The following is an 18,855-nucleotide window of genomic DNA, read 5'->3' on the forward strand; positions in this document are numbered from 1 at the left end:
GTGAAATCATGTCCAGTAAAGTGGTTACTGAATAAAATGAACGAATGAATGAATGGATTAAAAATTGTTTGGCATGAATTTTAACTAGATTATTATTTAGTTTGATGGTAAGGTTTTCAATATTATGATTATTTAAGAAAATGAAGTTTATTGCCCAGCTCCAACTCCAAATAAAGATTTTTCCCAGACATGGATAACTGTTTGGCTACTGTTAAGGCTACAGGAATACTGTAGTGTAAATATTTTAATTCATGTAGTTTTTTTTAATGTGTTTTGTATTGTTTTTTTAACTTCTGTTTGTTTACTCGTTGAAATAAAAGGTGATGTATGCTCTAGTCCCTCCCGAAGCTTGACCGTTAATGACACAGACGGACACTAGGCGGCGACGTGATCTCCATGTCTGAGCTTACAGCGAAGAAGAAGAAGAACCAATGAGCTTAAAGGGAATCCTTCCGCGGTCACTATAGCGGGAACCCGTGACAAAACAACAATAAAAACAATAAATTTAACGTTATTAAATTTGATCGAATAGTCGGGGGATTTTTTTAAGAGGTGATAAAAACGTGACAGTCTTAGCTAGCTGTTTGAGCGTCCTGATTGCTGCTTTTTGAAGCAGGTAACTAGGTCTAACATCCTAACTGACTTCCTATTGGACACCTGCTAGTGCACTTAAGTTGGTATGTAGTTCATGTAAAGCAACAAATTAGTTCAGCTCCCTAACTAGGCTGCATCTACACCATATTTCACCTCGGAAGTATGTTTTATTTAGACTATAGCCAGCTCACTGTCAGGCAGTTTGTTATACACAACAAGTAACTCATGCACACCTGCCTATACTGTGTAACGTCTGTTTATGCTAGTTAGTTATTTTAGTTACGTTAACTAGCTTTTCTGCTCAGGGATATGTACAGTGGAAGCTCGTTAACCTGCTCTGGAAATGGCTTATCGACTGACACAAGAAGAGCTGGATCAACAGTTTGAACAGTTCTTGAAAGAGGTGAGGTGTGTGTGTGTTTGAGTGTTTGAACTTGCATGGTTCTTGTTTGGAAAGATGTTTCAATGATCCTCTTACCTGATGTTCTGTGAACTGTTTGGTTCATGGGCATTATATTTTAAATTGAACATGTATGATGACTCTAAACTCTGATTGTATCTAAAAACAATCAGAAGTTATTATGGAGAAAATGAAGATTACTAACTTAACTTACTAACTGTGAACATAGCAGCTAACTTAACTTACTAACTGTGAACATATGTGATGTGAAGATGATGTTGAAGAAAATAGTAGGTGGTACTTATGTTAAAATATGATAAATAGTGAACTGTCTTTCCTTCTGATTTCCTTGTTCTTTACAAAATGAATAAAAGTAACTATGAAATAAATGCATTCATGAATGTAATCACATATATATACACACACACACTCCAATCTTCTGTTTCAACCCTTGTAGCACTCTGAGGTATGGTAAGAGTGGCTACACAGACTTGTGAGCAATTTCTGATTAAGATAAATATATACTTGAGCACATTTAAATGTTTTGGTAGGGATTTCTTATTTTATAGGTGAATTTAAACAACATTGTATCATTTTCAAACCTGGTAACCTGCAAATGAGAGAAAAAGAGAAAATCCCATTTAAAGATTTAGTTCCATTTTGCCTGAAAAATGCCTTGCCTGCCACATTTAAAACATAATTTACTTATAGAGAACCAAATTTTAAAGAATGAAAAGTTTACAGTGGAAAATGGGTTCTAACTATGATCCTTAGAATCATCCACATCTGTCTCTGTGTCATCACCTGATATAAAATCACTTGCAGTAGTTAAACACAAGCCTCATTATTGTCTCGTCACTCGACTGGTCTCTGTTCATGCTAACATGGCCGGGGAAATCACCTCGGATTCATTCAGTCAGTTCTGTTCTGTTGACCAAATGCCTTGTTATGAATGTATTTTTATTGTAATCATTTAAGCATTAAAAAAATTGTGCAGTCATCTGTATAGTGTATGTAAGTGCTCTTTTCTGTTTTGATGATGATGTGATGGTACAGGATCACCACAGGCATTTTCACAGCTGGAATCAGATTATAATCTGAATTGATTAAGTTTATGTGTGTACAAACAAAGCCAGACATTTGCTGTGTGAAGCAATCACACGTCATTATCAATGATTTAAACATTGTTGCAGACTGACCGCATTTACCTCTGCTTCAGTTAAAACTGGTTCATTACTCGACATGATCTTTACAGGCAGGTCTCAAGGCAAAGTTAGAAAATGGGTTAAAAGAAAACATTTCCATGTTATTTTGCTATCATAAATTTGTTTTCTTAAAGTAGAGGTCAATGTATATTACTGGCAGAAAAAAATTGGTTGTTTTCTCCAACTGTTTCATGCTAAACATCAAGCAATATCATACTAAAAGAGGATAGGGTATATATTTATATGCTTTTGTTATACCTATTTATGTCCTGTTATACTTTACAGTCAGTGTCCGATGACTCGGTTGATTTGGGCAGCAGCTCTAAGCGCCCCAGCGTTTTGGATAGCCTAGGAAGGGCACCTCAACAGCAACAAGAGAAAAAAAGCCAGAGGTCTGTGCCTTGGTGGCAAGAGGATGAGGACAGTGATGAGACTCAAGGAAGAGGTAGGTTTAGCACCATTGTTTATATATATATATATATATATAATTCATAGTGGAGAGCTAAACTTCCAATCTGAAATTTCTATTTAAAATAAATGTGAACTTTGATTGACTTTGAACTAACATTTTGAGGCAGATGCAGAATGTTAACTGAGCTTAATAGTGTTCAGCATTCAATATTTGCCAAAATTAAGCATGGATGCAGAAAAATTAGGGAGTAGGTAACATAAAAGAAAACAACTAGAAAGTAGCAATCTTTTCGTTTTCTTCATTGTGTTGGTGAGATTGAGATTGAAAATGGTGTGGCACACAATATAACATAACAAAAACCTCGACCACTTGATACTGCATTCAAACTAGGTTTGTTCTTTAAGCGAATGAACCTGTTCTCCCTTTCCTTTATATATTGATCAAAGTCACATTTTGAATGATGAGCTAAAAGTATTTATGCACAAATAGGATACAGTACTGCTTTATTGATTTGTTATTGCTTTAACTTTAAGAAATTGAGCAAGATTATGCATCCATCTTTCACTTTATTGACTGCTGCTGCAAACAAGCAAAAGCTTTTAGACCTGTTGAAATGTGTCTTTAAGAAACTGAATTGTGTGACACACAAATGGACAAGAAAAGACATGAATAATTTGCTGACTTGTACATAACACACTGCTATTGATATGAGTTAAACCCAAGCCTGTAGTTGCATTACGGTAAAGTTTTGCAATCATCAAAAAACAAGCAAACACCAAACTGTTTGGCTGTTTAGAGGCTCAGTTTATAAATTATCATGGGCATTTTTTTTTGTTGCTGTAGTTCCTTTTTTTCATATGTTCATAATTAATTTATTTGTGGAATGACAGTAGGGGGTAGGCTATGAACAAAAAAACAAGCCATTTAAAAAGGTATTCATGTGAATTTGCTAAATGGCTCCCCAGTCTACAGTTCTTCCGTAATAACATAACCACACATTAATTAGAGGTGATCTGGAAAGGAAACACTCAAATACTTTTATTAGAATTTATTATGATTGCCAAGCATATGGTGTGTCATTTGTCTACAACGCATACCAGTGTTTCCCACATACGTATCTGAGATATTTTCGGTACGATGTATATGACCAGTGACAGATATTAGAAATAATTAAGACTATTTAATTTAGTGATATGCTCATTCTCTTATCTTTCTCTTTCCCTGACCCTGAGCTGTGTTTATCTCTTTAACAACCTTTAAAGACGAGCAAGGAGGTGTCGGGAACCGACTGAACATAAACATAAAATGTTTACCCTCCGACAGCACGTCCCTCCTCCTTCCCGAGTTTCGGAACCACTGTAACAACCTTTAAAGACTGGCGAGGAGGAGGTCTATTTTAGCCTATTTCCCCAGAGGAGATAAAATAGATACCTACACTGTACCGAGGTGATCATGAATACCCTGCACCTCGCACAGGGGAACTCATATGCTTAACTATTTTGTGTCTCAGTGATTGTTGGCAAGAATTCTCTTGGTCCTCTCATGCACCAACGCATAGCATACCATCACACAGCTTCAAAAATAAGGCCCATTGTGTGTCGTCATGATTCCCTCTGCTCCCTTGATTCTAACCAGGTTAAGTTGTATTCCCATTGGGTACTTCGTTGTGAGATTTCATTATCTTTTATTACTCCAGGGCATTTTAATGAAATCCTCTTCACTTCTTTTTGTGACTTTGGTGTTTACTAACAAATCATTTTTCTATCCACCTCTTTTCTGTGTGCTTTTGTTTTTACCAAATTTCTTGTGATTTCTCATTTCTCCTATTTGCTAACCCACATGAAGATGGTAAGTTTAAATTTATCAAGAATAAAAACGCCCATTCTATGGACAGCAGACAGAGACGGAGTCTATTTCAGGGTACAGCTTATTTCTCGTTAACCCTCAGTATTTCCATTAAGCATCACCAGATATACCACTTGCTACATAGATTGCATTCTGACTATACCTCCATTGTTTCTCATTTGATTCCTAGATTTGTTCCCTGTAGCTTCCTTGTAAAATAACATGTTCAAGTTCTTGGTGTCCTACCAACAATCTGTTTATTTCATTTTGCTCTGTAACTTGTTTGTGTTATTTCTTTTCTTGCCTTTATTTTATCATTAGTCCCATCTAAGCCCATCCCTAAACCCCGCAGCAAGGCACTTGACAAAGTTAGACATCAAGGCAAGATCCATCTGCCTAATCAAGAGCCCTCTCACAGCACAGATAGACAACGAAGCACTGAACACCTTACATCAAAGTCAAAGGTTCAGTCCTACAAAACATCCAGTGATTCAGAAGGAAGTAGTGCCTCAGAAGATGACACTCTCACTGGGTCAGGTGGTACAAGACCAGTTATGGCTGATAATTCCCACAGTTCCACTGAGACTGCCTCTGATAATCCTCCTTCAGAGAATAGAAAGAGTGATTCATGGAACAGCAGCAATGGTAATATCTGAGATACGATTCAAAAGTTTTATTTGTCACATACACAGTTATACAAGGTATAACGCATGGTGAAATGCAGAGTGGTTGACACTGGGCCTGTGCAAAAAAGAAAGAGTAGGGCTGCACAAGTAATCGAATATCGATCTCGATTACGATTTTGACTGCCCATGATTACATAAACATGATCGACTGTGATATTGACGATTAAATTTTGTCCTCCTTGCACAGAAAACGCCGCTGCAGATCAAATCAAGTGCTTCCTAAACTTACAGCCAATCACCATAGAGTGGCACGGGGATGATGTCATTTTGTATGCCAAAACCCGGAAACGAGTTACCATTTTAGTCCTTCCATTCCATCATCCCAAATCAATGGGTTTTGTGAATGGGAGCTTGGTTAAAAGCTTGAAATAAGGTCTGTGGTGAACACAAGCTCAAAATATTTTTCATGGTTTATTCTACGACATAAAATACACCAGTAAAACCCCACTCATGATTTTTTTTTTTAAAAAAGCTTTTATGTGTATTGAAAAAGGCGGTTGCTAACTGGTTTAGAATGGATGCAAGAGCAGATAAGAGCTTTATTCAAGAGAGGCACACAAATTCAAAACGTGAGACAATAGCGTGGTGAAAAACAGGCAAAAGGTCAGGCGATCGGGAAACGGGCATAAACAAGAATCAAACAATGAGGTCGAGAACAGGATCAAAACTATGCGCTCTGAAACTATGAAAAAAATCTGGTGCACGGAAAACTCGCGCAATACTTCACATCGAACAATGAGACACGAGGGGTTTAAATGACAAACGTAATTAAGAGTGAGCACAAAACAGCTGAGATTAATGATGACACATAAGGGAACAACCAATGACAATACAGTGGTGGAGACAGGACAGAAATCATAACAAATGCACATGTAGGAAGTAAACAAAGTCAATGTCACTAAAAGAGCGCGCTGTGTGCTCCAGTGCTTGCGTGAGGGGAAATCATGACACTAACAAGTTGTACTACAGGCGTTGTCAGGGACATTAAACATCATCACGCCGAACAGAAAAAAACTTTGTAGATAAACTGGTTCAGGTATGCTGTGCACAATTCCCAAAAAATAAAAATACATCCACAGAGTAAATCCGTATTATGGAAAATGTTTTTAAATCAAGTTTGGAAAAGTTGTTGGAAGCGGCGATGGTGAAGTTGGTGATGGTGAAGTCGAGCGACCGTGGTGTAGTTTGTTTATAGCATACGGTTAGCTGTTTATTTCCGGCGATTGTATTTGGCTTTAAACTTCATAAAAGTTGTGTTCATTTCTGAAAATTATCTTGGACAAAACGTGTTAGTATTGTAAACTTTTGTTGATCACAGAGCTTATTTTTGCAATAATCCAAAAGCCTCTGTGAAAATCCTATTGGGTTTTTGTCGAGGGAATCGGTGTGATACTAACTTTCGGTTCCGGTACAAAATGACATGCACCACTCTATTGGGTGATTTGGCTGCGTCTCTCCTCTTGTAAACACTGTTGTTTGCCTTTTCTGCATAGGCCTGAATTGTTTATTTGGGTGAATATTGTAATATTTGATTGCATATTTTCATTTGGTTGATCGCATTTTTATTTTTTACTTATCCTATATTTTGGGTACAATTTTATTTATATTTTGCTTCTACGAGATGATGCACTTTAAGGATTTGTACAAAGATTTGTACATTAGCAGGAATGTAGCACAACATTGGTGAAAGCAGCGGTCTGTTTATTTAAATGTGAAAGTGCAATAAAAATATGTTGTCCCATAAATCAATTAATAATCGTGATCTCAATACTGATCAAAATAATCATGATTATCATTTTGGCCATAATCGTGCATGCCCGAGTAAAGAATAATAGTTAATAAAAATATTAAGTAAAATATACATAGACAGGGCATGGTGGCTTAATGGTTAGCATGTTAACCATAACCCCTAACTCTTATGGGCGGAGCAATACGTGTAGCCCCACCCAAAATTGCAGCCCTGTCCCATAATGCAGGCTGCAGCCAGGTGTACTTGTCTGCACAGAGAGCACAGTGCGAGGGCGAGATTCCTGACACCTACATTTTAGCCATTTGTGCTGCTTCTGCCCTCTCAGCCCCTCTAGAGCTGTTAAATTAAAATTCGAACTTCAAATATTTGTCAAATTTAAGATAAAAATGCATATTTGAATGCAAAAATTTTATTTTACGAATTTTTTTTTTTATTTAGTGCTAGTGTAACAAGCACTAGCACCGATTTTAATTAACCCATACTGTTGGAAAAATGACACTCAAGATATTACCAATGCACTAACGATAGTTTTTTTTGAAGAAAAATCTAGAAAGAATAGTTGTAGTGTTTCCACTCGACCCGCTTAAGTTGTGTGAGCAGAAGCTGAACCGTGAATAAACAGCGGTAAACTGAAACGCTGTACTAGCAGGGTAATAAACTCACCCAAACGCATTCTGTACACACATGCGATTAATTAGACATGTATACAACATAAACGTAATACACATATTACAACTTGCTTCTGCACAAGTGAACCTGAACTTAAGAAATAAGATTATTGTATATTTAACTTCAACTATGGTTTTATCATGTGGTATCATGAAATAGGGGTAAATGTAAACGTTGGACTACTAATGAGAAGGTCATGAGTTTAAACCCCAGCACCACCACCATTGTTGGGCTCTTGAGTAAGGTCCTTAACCCTCAACTGCTCAGGTGTATAAATTTAAGTTGCTCTGGATAAGGGCGTCTGCCTAATGCCGTTAATGTTTAATAAATCATTCCATAAGATTTTTAGAAAAAATGCAGTTAGAAAAAAGTAATTTTCATACTCACTTTGAGTTGGGAAAATGATGTAGTGAAGTGGGCTAAATGAAAACCATGGGCTTTTTTTTTAATTAATGTTTTTGTGTGTAAAGATTTTATATCCAGTAATTGCTTGGTAATGCACCTGGCAGTTTTGTGAACACAAGCTATAATTACATGTGGCTGAACAATACCCTTTATGAGGAGGCTTTGAATGACAATTCAAATGTAAATGTGATTTGTTCATTTCAAATGTAAAGTGCAGGGCTGGAGTGCAGCTAACGCACCTATTCATGTTCCAGTCATAGTTTTGGTAAGGGAAGTCTTTCACTTTTTGGTGTGTGTTACCTGATGTTCCTTTGTTACTGGTGGAAATGATAGCTCTTGGGAAGACCTTCCGCAAATCCTTAAGGAAGTCCGAAACCATCCAGGAGGTTGATGAAGATCAGGTGAAGGAGCGACGTTTTCATGGTGAGCCCAGAGGAGAGGAGGTCGTGTTCAGCAGAGACAGTCTAGAGCCAGAAGGTTGGTCTTTCACTCTTAGTCATTGTTCTTTGACTCTTTGGATCATTGGCTGATTTTTTGCATTAACCAGACTCTGTTTTTATATGGTTTACAGATTCACTAATAATATATGGATCTGCACAGAGTGCTGCTGCTTTGGGCTTGAAAACTCTAAATGAGGAAGAGGAGCAGTCTGTGACTGAGGACTCAAGACTGAACAAAGACCAGGAATCCTTCAGCCCTGGTCTTGTGTCTCCTCAAAGGTGTTGCAAAGACAGTGATGATATATGACTATGAATTAATTGTGTAGAATCCTTTAAAAATAGTGATGCGAATATTCATGCATGTGTGTGTATTATGTGTGTATGTGCATGGGCATGATTCAGAGAAGAAGATGTCTCTTTGACAAAGCAGAATCATAGTGCAGATGGAGAAAGAGATTTGGGTTCTGTGAAAGACACCCCAGGTGAGAGAATGCTCTGCCATGCTGCATGAGTTATTATTTCCTACCAAACATGTAGGTTTTGTCCCCAAGAATCCACTCTCTGTTGTAGTAATCTATACTGTACATTGTATGAGCAGAGAAGTTTCTTATGTACATGCACTCTAACACTGCTTTTATTTGAATAGCCATGTTTAGTTGTCACTCCCTGAAGAAAACACTAAGCATCTTTTTTTTAAAATTACAAACCAATCCTCAGGTTTCTTGAGAGCAGTGGCCCTTTCAGCCTGAAGTGAAAGAATACACAAAAAGGATAAAAGTATATTTTAAAAAGTAAATGACCAACTCTGTTTCCACACCAGCATCCCCTGCTTACAGTGATGATTTTGAAGATGAGGCAAGCGATAAGGAACCCGAAGACAAGGTAAGTGCATCATTTTATATCCATACCTTCACATTCTGTCCTGAAAATTATTGTTTTTGCTAGATTTTGCCATAGGTACTGTAAACAAGACCTCTCTGCTGAATTTTATGTGTTGACTTTTATATAAGGGAATTTTGTTTCGTATTTTTTGTCTGTTGCAGAAGCCAGAAAGGTGTGGAATGCTGGCTAAAGGTGATTATATACATTGCTTTCAGATGATTGAAATTCATCATGGCTAAACACATTCATTTGTATAGCTGAATACTGTCTGTATATCTGTCTGTGCATCCATCCGTCACACAAATTAGAGCCTAAGGAAAGATTTTTACATTTTCACCTTGCTGCTGTGGTAGTTCTGTGGCATTTGGTGAATGATGTAATTCCCATCAATTCACTGTGATGGAAACAGACTGTACAGTACATACTGCAGAGCAGGTAGTAATAGTAGAAGCCAAGCTGTCTGGCAGCTGCAATCATTCCCTTGGATTATCTGTACAGTGTGTTCTCAAATCCATGAAATTGTTGGCACATGCTTCAGCATAGTGATGCTTCTGTGTTCATTATGATCAGAGCATGTGACCAGTTTCCTGTTTTGATCAACATAATGTGTCTTAACCTCGAGGTAATTAAGGTTACTCAACAACATCCAGTAGTCTATTTAAAAGTCATAGTCATATTCTCCATCATTCAATCTTAAGTTCTGGTGCAAGATAGTGGTGGAAAAGAAACCAGTGGAATTAAAATGTATTATGTTGGTGTTGCTTGGTAACCCTAATACATTGGGTGTGTCTTTGTGTATTTGTCTCATTTGCTAGTGTCACTACATGACTCTCTGAACTCCACGGATGGAGGTCCAGTGCCTGCTTTGCGCAGTGATTCGGCAGAGAAAACCGAGTACCCTGACTCCAGAATAGCACAGGCGGCAGGGCCAGGAACCACGGGTCTGTTTACATTTCGAATGAGTAGAAAATATGCTCTATTGCTATAATAAGCTAATGATCCACATTTTAATTAGCTGCCTGGTTTGCTTTGCTTTGCTTTTGTGTCTTTTCATGTTTTCTCTCTCTTTTCTTTTTCATTTGCTGTCACTATCTGTAGGACTGTCATATGGTCAGAGCGGGGCAAGTGACATGGAGGCTCTGCAGGAGGTTTACATGCAGATCACTCACTCAGTGGGTGAGTGTGAGGAGCGAGAGAAGGAGCATAGCAGGAGTCCCTTCTCTCTCTCCACTCCAGAATGTTTGAAAAGAACCACACAGCACGCCTCCACTACAGAATCAGGTCAGTAATAGTAAGTCTGCAGGGATCTGCTTATAATGAGCATTTGAGTGAGATAGGCATGTTTATACTTTATACTGCTATAACTGCCTGTCACTTAGATTCAGGAAGTTGAGTTATTGAAATTGGCTTCCTTAGGAGTGTTCGATGTAGCCTGAATTTTGAACGGTGGTATTTTGGTTCAGCGTTTTGCATAGAAACAATATATATTGTGATGGACACATTTTATGGCTGTTGTTTATAGGGGAATTTGAATTCACTGGAGTCTTCCAAACATCAAGGCATCACACACAAAGAATTCCATGCTGTTAATTGTCATGTACAATTAAAACTACAAAAAAACAAACAGGAATCACTTCAAACCAATTATTCCTAGGCTGTTGTGGATTTGAGCGATGCACAGATCTGTTTAATTTATGTGGTAGATAAATGTGATGCCTAATTTATGTTTATGACAAATTCACACTTGCATGTGTGCTCAAAATCATGGTAATTGTAGCCAAATGCTATATTTCTCCATCCATGCTTTCGGTCTCAGCATGCCCCATGCTTTCATGCAGCACTCACTGCATAAATATCTACCAGTTGGAAATTTCTACTGGTGTCTCATTTCTACCAGTATACCACCCACCACTAGGCTTCTTTAACATAATCATTTGTTGTCTTGTTTGTGTTAAAGATTTACCCACTGTTGAAGAACTGATGCACACTATTGGACCAGATTCGGGAATCACCTTTGGCTTGTGTCTTGAGAGGCTAAGGTAAGCTCTCTGGAGCATTTCGCATCTGTGTGGTGTCAGAGATTATTATGAATGACTTGTTTCTGTTTTAGTGAAGTGGCTGTAGACAAGAAGGCTGAAAAGTTGGATTCAGAGGACCATACTTCAAAATCTAAAGCCCAGCACTCTCCTGTGGCTCTCAGAAAAGCAGATAATGAGAGCCCTGCAGCAATGGAGCCATATCACAGACACAGGAGCATCACAGAAGAGGTGAAAAGGCTCATGCAGGAGCAGGATAACTTCTCTGAGGTACCTCCTGTTGCCTCTGGCAGAGGCAAGAAATCTCAGGTGAAGCCGCAGGCTGTCTCTAACATCTAAAGTTATAAGAAATATAGTCTCAGTGCCATGGCCTAAAAGTGGTGATCACCTTTAATGCAGTTAAAATTGTTACTTTCCCTCTTCATATGCTCCTGCATTCCTGTGATTGTAATAATAACTGCATTTTTATTAACTTTTCATGCAGGTTCATTCAGCTGCCTCTGGAAAAGCTTCACTCCCATCTATGAGGAATAAGAAAGCTGACGTCAAGCCATTACCCAAAGCCTCTGTGCCAAGCAGGCCCAACAGTTTAGCTAAACCTCCATCTCCACTGACACAAAGAAAGACTCGAAACCAGCCCTCCACAAGGATGTCTTCTCTTAGTCAAACACGTACTGTCAAAGGTATTAACCCCTCTGCTCAATATTCATATATTCATATGTTCATACAAATAATTTTTAGGTTCCAGTATTTATATTGTATTTACAGTCCCCTCTGAAAGTATTGGTATGGCATGGGCATTTTTTTTTTGTTTTTGGGTTTGAAATCAAAAGATGAAAATAAGATGATAGATCAGAATTTCAGCTTTCATTTCCTGATAGTTACATGTATTTAGATGTGTTAAACAACTTGAAACATGGCACATTTGGTGGCAGAACACCTAATTTTTAGGTGAGCAGAAGTATTGAAACAGATAGTAAAGTAAATTGAAGCAAGTATCACTTAATATTTGGTTGCATATCCCCTGGTGACCCACTGACATCACCAAACTGTTGCAATCCTTTTTTTTTTTCCAGGCTTATACCGCAGCTTCTTTGAGTTGTTGTGTGTTTTAGGGATTTTCTCCCTTCAGTCTTCTCTTCAGGAGGTGAAATGTTGCTCAATTGGATTAGGTGATTTGGATCTGGTGATTGACCGTCTAAAACCTTCCACTTTTGCCCCCTGATTAAGTGCTTTTGTTGTGTTAGCAGTGCTTTTTGGATCATTGTCTTGCTCCAAATTCATTTGGAATTTCATTCAAATTCATTAGACTGGATTAATTTCTCTGTAAATTGGCAAGCAATGTTTCTGTAGACTTCAGAATTTATTCTCCTGCTACCATCATGAGCTGCTTCATTAATAACGATTAGTGAGCATGTTCCAGAAGCAGTTATGCAAGCCCAAGCTGTGGCATACCTCCACTGTGCTTGAGCCATTAGCTTGTATGATTTGGATCATTAGCAGATCCATTCTTTCTCCACACTTTGGCCTTTCCATCACTTTGGTAGAGGTTAATCTTGTGGTATGGCCTCTATGTTTCTGCTCTCTAAATCTTGTGATGTCTACACCCCTGCCCTGTGGAGGTTGTTGATGTCAGTGACTCTTGTTTTAGGGGTTTTCTTCACAGCTCTCACAATATTTCTGGCATCAGCTGTTGTTGTTTTCCTTGGCCGACCTGTTCAATGTCTACCAATGGTTTCTTTCTTTTTCAGGAAATTCCACATTGTTGTATTGACTATGCCCAATGCTTCTGCAATGGCTCTTATCGATTATCCCGCTTTTTCCTCTTTTTCCTCTTTTTCCACTTTTTTCAGCTTCAGATAGTTTGCTTTTCTCACATAGATAGTGCTCTGGTCTGGTCTATAGCAGGAAATAAGAAATCACATGGGCTTATCATCTCTAATAACATGGGTTACATCTCCTCAGTCTCCCACCTGTGTTCTTTGTTCTCCAATTTCTTTTTTTCAATGTTTTATAGGTCTCCAAACTAGTTACTGCATTTTGGCCTTTGGAGTCAATCATTATATTGTTGGCCAGTTAAGACCGGTCATGTTTCGAAAGCATTTTTAGATTCACCACATGCTGCCGATCCTTTTCACTTTAACCAGCATTTCAAACCACAGTGCCTCTGTGAGACACATTGCCTGTTGCGTTTCTTTTACACTCAGTCTCTATGTATGTACATAAAAATGCATTGGAATGCCACACTTTACACATAACCCCATCTATCAGGTTTTGCAGACACTGTTGTGTGTACTGGTGATAGGTGAAATGGAAGGATGATGCTATACACTGTGACACATCTGATGTAAAGGTTAGGCGATATGGCTGTGAAATTAAAATTGAGACAGGGGGTCATATTTAGCCTGCAGGCCACCTGCAACTATATAATGTACTGTGAATTAAATGCTCTATACATCAGATAAAGCGGCAACTTGTGCGTTAAGTGGCAAATGTCTGGGTTCTTTACTACATCTACTATTTCAGTGTATTTTAGGTGATAAAATTCTTGCACATTGTAAACCTGAAGTTAAACCACTAGTTGTCAAAAATTCAGAATCAGATTCAAGTCAGAATTTGGCCAAAGTTCAGAAATATTGCAAAGCAACAAAGCTTTGCTGATATGCAGTTTGGGGTATTTTTACTTTTCTTTTTCTTTTTTTTTTTTTTTTTTTAAACATATAGTATGCTGCATGTCTCTCTGTAGGTCCAGACTCCAGCTTTAAAGTAAGCAATGAACTTGTTGCTTCAATCCAGTCCATTGCTGCTTTTTTACAACACCGAATGGAAGTAGATGGTCCAAACACTGGCTGTCCTGACCAGTCAGACAGCAAAACACAGCAAGCAAAACACAGAAAAGTGAGTACACAGCTGCTGTATCACTCTGCTTGTGTAGACTTTTATTAAATCTTTGTCCCATCAGTGTTACTAATTTCATTTGTCTGTTGTCCCTTATGCATCACTTATGATAGAGGGAGATGGAGAAAGAGGGAGTTGCAGCCAGAGGCCATGACCTTCCATTGGAGTATACCTCACTGGAGCGTATACGTCTGCAGCTGGCTCAGAAAGAGAGAGAATTTCTCCTCAGAGAGAAGCAGCTCCAGCAGGAGCACAGCAATGAGATCAGCACTCTCAAACAGGAGAATTACATGTTGCAGAGCAAGGTTAATAATTCATTAATGGATTTTGAGGTCTCAATTTGAATCAGTTGTTTATAGGTACTTTGCAGTAAATTGTTTTCAGTCATGTTGTCAATATACTGGCTTTCTTAAACCACAGGGAGGCACCTAAACTATGGTTATGGTTCCTGACCATGTCAATTTTGGTCATTTTAGCTGTTGCAGACAAACATTTCTCTGCAGAGGTGGCTTGTAAAGAATTTTCAAGACCTGTTTTTATAACAACAGTGTAATGAACGGTCATTAGATCCTCCTTCAGTCTCATATTTAGTCAGTAGGAATTATCTTTAGCAAACCCAGAAAGAATAGCCTCAACTTGGAGTGCATCAAAAATTCTCTCACACACATTTTCAGCAGGCTTTTCATTATCTCTGATGTTTTAAAAGAAAGGTCGTAATAAGGTCTGCATTTGTTCCAGTGGTTGCCATGGTGTTCAAATTGCGGGTGTATTTGGGACAGTGAATGAGCTGTAGCCTTTTCTTCCTGATAGTGTTTTCCAAGATAAGGCAACACAAAGCTTTTAGTGTGTCTGTTCATCTAGATCATGACCTCTCTACAGAACACAGCCCCTGTTACAGCCCTGATTGGGTGATCAAGCCTGAAAGATTTTTTTATTTATCTTCAGTCTCTGATTCTCAGCTCTTCATGAGTTTGTCTGGCAGGCTGAAAGGTAGTGAGACAGATTAAGTCTGATATATGACTGCTACACTGTACTAAGCAAGGACAAAACAGAGCATGCTCTAAAGTTCATTACTTTTTTTTAACAGCACTTCTCGAAGTTTGTTCTTCCTCTTTCCACAGCAATTTGCCAACAATGACATTTTTTATTAATTAAAAGAATGATGCATCATAATTTTCTTGAAATTAATGAGGCTGAAAAAAGCAGCTTGTCAATGCTTCAGAGAAACTGCTAATTGCCTGGAGTGTCCCATGTGGTAAAAACAAAACATATGTACATAAATGTTATGTACCGTGGAGGAAATAAGTATCGAACGTGTCAACATTTTTTCAGTAAATATATTTCCAATGAGGCTATTCACATGAAATTTTCACCAGACTTTGGTATTAACTCAAGAACCCCCGCATATGAAGAGATCCAAACATTAAAGTCCATAAATGAAATTGTGTGTATGTAAGAGGAATGACACAGGAAAAAACTATTGAACACACTAACTGAAATTTATTTAATACTTATTGGAGAAGCCTTTGTTTGTAATGACAGCTTCAAGACGCTTCCTGTATGTAAGAAATTAATCCGTTGCAGAATTCTGGTGTGATTTTGGCCCATTCTTCTAAACATATTGTCTTTAAATCTTGTTCATTTGGATTCAAGTCAGCTGATTGACTGGGTCACTCTAACACTTTAGATTTTTTTTTTCGCTGAAACCAACTGAGAGTTTCCATTGCTCTATGCTTTGGATCGTTGTCCTGCTGGAAGGTCCACCCACATCTCATCATCTTTGTCCTGGTGGATGGCAGCAGATTCTTCTCAAGAATCTCTCGGTAAAAGTCTCTCTTCATCGTTCCTTCAATTATATGAAGTCTGCCAGTACCATGTGATGGAAAAACAGCCCCACACCATGATGCTTCAACCTCCAAACTTCACTGTTGGTATAGTGTTTTAAGGGTTATGTGCAGTGCCATTTCTTCTCCAAACATGGTGTGTAGTATGACAGCCTGAATGTTCAGTTTTGCTCTCATCTGACCCACTACACTCTCCCAGTATTTCATAGGCTTGTCCAAATGAGTTGTAGCAAACTTTAAATGAGCCTCGACATGCCTTTTCTTTAGTAATGGAGTCTTGCAGGGTGATCGTGACCAGTGGAATGCATCGCCTATTGTTTTCTCTGTGACGATGGCTACTCTTCTGACTATTCTTCTGACTCCCTGGTCAGAAATCTTGCGAGAAGCTCATGTGCATGGCCGGTTGATGATGGTGTGATGTTGCTTTCACTTGCAGATAATGGCCCCAATGGTGCTTACTGGAGGATTCAGAAGTTTTGAAATACGCCTGTATCCGATTCAATCAATATGTTTTGCAACAATAAGGTTGCGAAGGTCTTGGGAGATTTTAAATCCGTGTCGAAGATCACCCCCAAGTTTTTGACCTGGGTAAGAGTGTTGTCTTGTAGGGGGCCCAGACTACAGCTAAGACTTCCTATCAAACGTGAAGGACCAAACAGGATTGCTTCGGTCTTTTTCTCATTTAACTGCAGGATATTTTCACCCATCCAGTCTTTTAAGCCCCTTAGACCAGGGGTTCCCAAACTTTTCCAGGGCAAGACCCCCCAAATGGCATTAACATTTGACTGAGCCCCCCCTTTTGCAAGATGTCTTTAAAACACATTAAAAATACAGACTTCTGAATATATCCCCCTTTTTTATTAATAATAATTACATCTTACATCTTTACATTACATTAGGAATTGATTGTGTGTGTGTGGTTGTCTGAGAGTGAGTATTTATTTTTCACACCAAATTGTTGAGGCCCCCCGGGCGCCCCCTGGCCCCCACTTTGAAAACCAATGCCTTAGACAGTCTAAAAGAGGAGTCAACTTTTTTTTTTTTTATGGCAGGTAAAACTGTGTATCGTCCGCATAACAATGGTAGAAAACCTTGTAACGCTCAAAAAATGGAGCGAAGAGGGAGCAAATATAAAGAAAATAAAATTGGACCCAGAATGTAGCCTTGTGGCACTCCACAAGTAATGGGGACTGTGGCTGATGAGTATGCTCCAATTTCCACCGAAAAACTCCTATATGTAAGATATGATAGAAACCAGTCTAGTGCAGCATCTTGGATGCCGAGCTCTTATTTGAATCTATTTAGGAGGATATGGTGGTCAGTGATGTCAAAAGCAGTGCTTAAGTGCAACAGTACAAGGATGGCAGAGTTTCTAGAATCTACAGTTAATTAAAGGTCATTCGCTACTTTTAGGAGGGCAGATTCTGTACTGTGTTTAGCTCTAAAACCCGATTGAAGGGTCATCATTACTAAGTAAGGGGAAAAGCTGAGAGTACGACTTTCTCCAAAACCTTTTGATAAAAATGGCAATTTTGAGATAGGTCTGTAATTTTTGGGATCAGTGGGGGTCAAGGTTTTGGGTTTTTTAAGCAGTGGTTGGATTATGGCATGTTTAAAGCAAGATGGAACAGTACTGCTTTCTAGGCAGTTATTAATGATTGAGGGTACACTAGGAGAAACAGTGTCCAGTACGTCTTTGTACAACTTAGTAGGAATAGCATATGGTTAGAGCATGTGGTTGGTTTAATATGAGTGATAATGTCTAACAGATCAAAAGAGATATGGGCTGAAATGTAGGAAACCGAGAAGAACAATGTATGAAAGAGAAGAAACGTATAAACTTTGACCTGAAACAGGTGCAATTTGTGATCTGATACCAGTGATTTTTATTTATAAAGGTGCTACAAAATTTCTCACAAGACTCCGAACTTGGATCAGGGCTTGCTGCTATGAGAGGGTTTAGCACAGAGTTTAAAGTGGAGAACAAAAACTTTGGACTATGGGATTTTTTTTTATTAAGTTAAAGCGGTATTTGGACCTTTGCAAAGAAACAGCTTCCTGGTATTCAGACAGGCTATTTTGTAAGAGTTGGTATGATACTTCTAGTTTATCTTTTTCCATTTTCTTTCTACCTTTCTACATTCCTTCTTTGATTTAGGTGGTCTGTAAATAAGTGCACAGAGGAAAGGGCTAGGTAGTTCAACTTTACACAATTAAAGTTCAAAACTGGCATAAACATCAACTGGTACAAGCCTGCATATGAACGAATCCTTGAAAACAGCAATGTCCCCACTCCAACTAGAGGTTCGGGCAGCTAAAATAGTTGCAGTTTACAGAAGAGAGTTTACAAAGGGGGCGTAGCTCAATAAGCTCATAGAAACATTTTGTGCAATATTGATCTCACGTTTATTAATGCTGTTTAAAGAGCTTGTTTTATATGAATGAGTATAATGTGCGTCATACAGTGTTTGACCTTCAGTTGCACAGTGCAGAAGAGGCAAACAAGAAGCAGAGATGGAATTTTGCTGAGTCCTCAGACCCAGGAAGAGAGGAGAAACTGAGACTGATCGAGAAAGAAATGAAGGAGCAGGAGACTCTAATTCAAGGCTACCATCTGGTAAGTTTCTCTCTCTGCTGGGGCTCGAAGAGTTCTGCACCTGGTGCACATTTGGTTTAAATTACAGCATAATGGACTGTGTGGGTGGGTTTAGTACATACAGTAATTTAACTTCTTGAAAATCATCCAGGTGAAGATAATTTGGTAGTTTTTGGGAGGAAAGTATATGCCA

The 18,855-nt window shown here is 38.4% G+C and overlaps 1 protein-coding gene across 2 annotated transcripts in view; it reads left to right on the plus strand.

Moving 5' to 3' along the window:
• The first annotated feature begins 206 nt into the window (after nucleotides 1-206).
• Nucleotides 207-18,855, plus strand: part of cep162 (centrosomal protein 162) — a 38,413-nt gene continuing 19,764 nt past the window's right edge. The window contains exons 1-16 of one of the 2 annotated variants that reach the window (XM_053634522.1): nucleotides 207-677; nucleotides 900-997; nucleotides 2,485-2,644; nucleotides 8,300-8,443; nucleotides 8,538-8,685; nucleotides 8,809-8,888; nucleotides 9,227-9,288; nucleotides 9,450-9,480; nucleotides 10,104-10,229; nucleotides 10,387-10,569; nucleotides 11,246-11,327; nucleotides 11,399-11,633; nucleotides 11,809-12,007; nucleotides 14,071-14,222; nucleotides 14,336-14,527; nucleotides 18,546-18,683. In XM_053634522.1, coding sequence (XP_053490497.1) covers nucleotides 938-997; nucleotides 2,485-2,644; nucleotides 8,300-8,443; nucleotides 8,538-8,685; nucleotides 8,809-8,888; nucleotides 9,227-9,288; nucleotides 9,450-9,480; nucleotides 10,104-10,229; nucleotides 10,387-10,569; nucleotides 11,246-11,327; nucleotides 11,399-11,633; nucleotides 11,809-12,007; nucleotides 14,071-14,222; nucleotides 14,336-14,527; nucleotides 18,546-18,683 — 1,992 coding nt within the window. In that variant the 5' untranslated portion in view covers nucleotides 207-677; nucleotides 900-937. The remainder of the gene's footprint in view (nucleotides 678-899; nucleotides 998-2,484; nucleotides 2,645-8,299; nucleotides 8,444-8,537; nucleotides 8,686-8,808; nucleotides 8,889-9,226; nucleotides 9,289-9,449; nucleotides 9,481-10,103; nucleotides 10,230-10,386; nucleotides 10,570-11,245; nucleotides 11,328-11,398; nucleotides 11,634-11,808; nucleotides 12,008-14,070; nucleotides 14,223-14,335; nucleotides 14,528-18,545; nucleotides 18,684-18,855) is intronic. The other variant, XM_053634512.1, reaches the window with a different exon arrangement.

This window comes from Ictalurus furcatus, chromosome 1 (assembly GCF_023375685.1).
Source record: "Ictalurus furcatus strain D&B chromosome 1, Billie_1.0, whole genome shotgun sequence".
Lineage (NCBI taxonomy): Eukaryota > Metazoa > Chordata > Actinopteri > Siluriformes > Ictaluridae > Ictalurus > Ictalurus furcatus.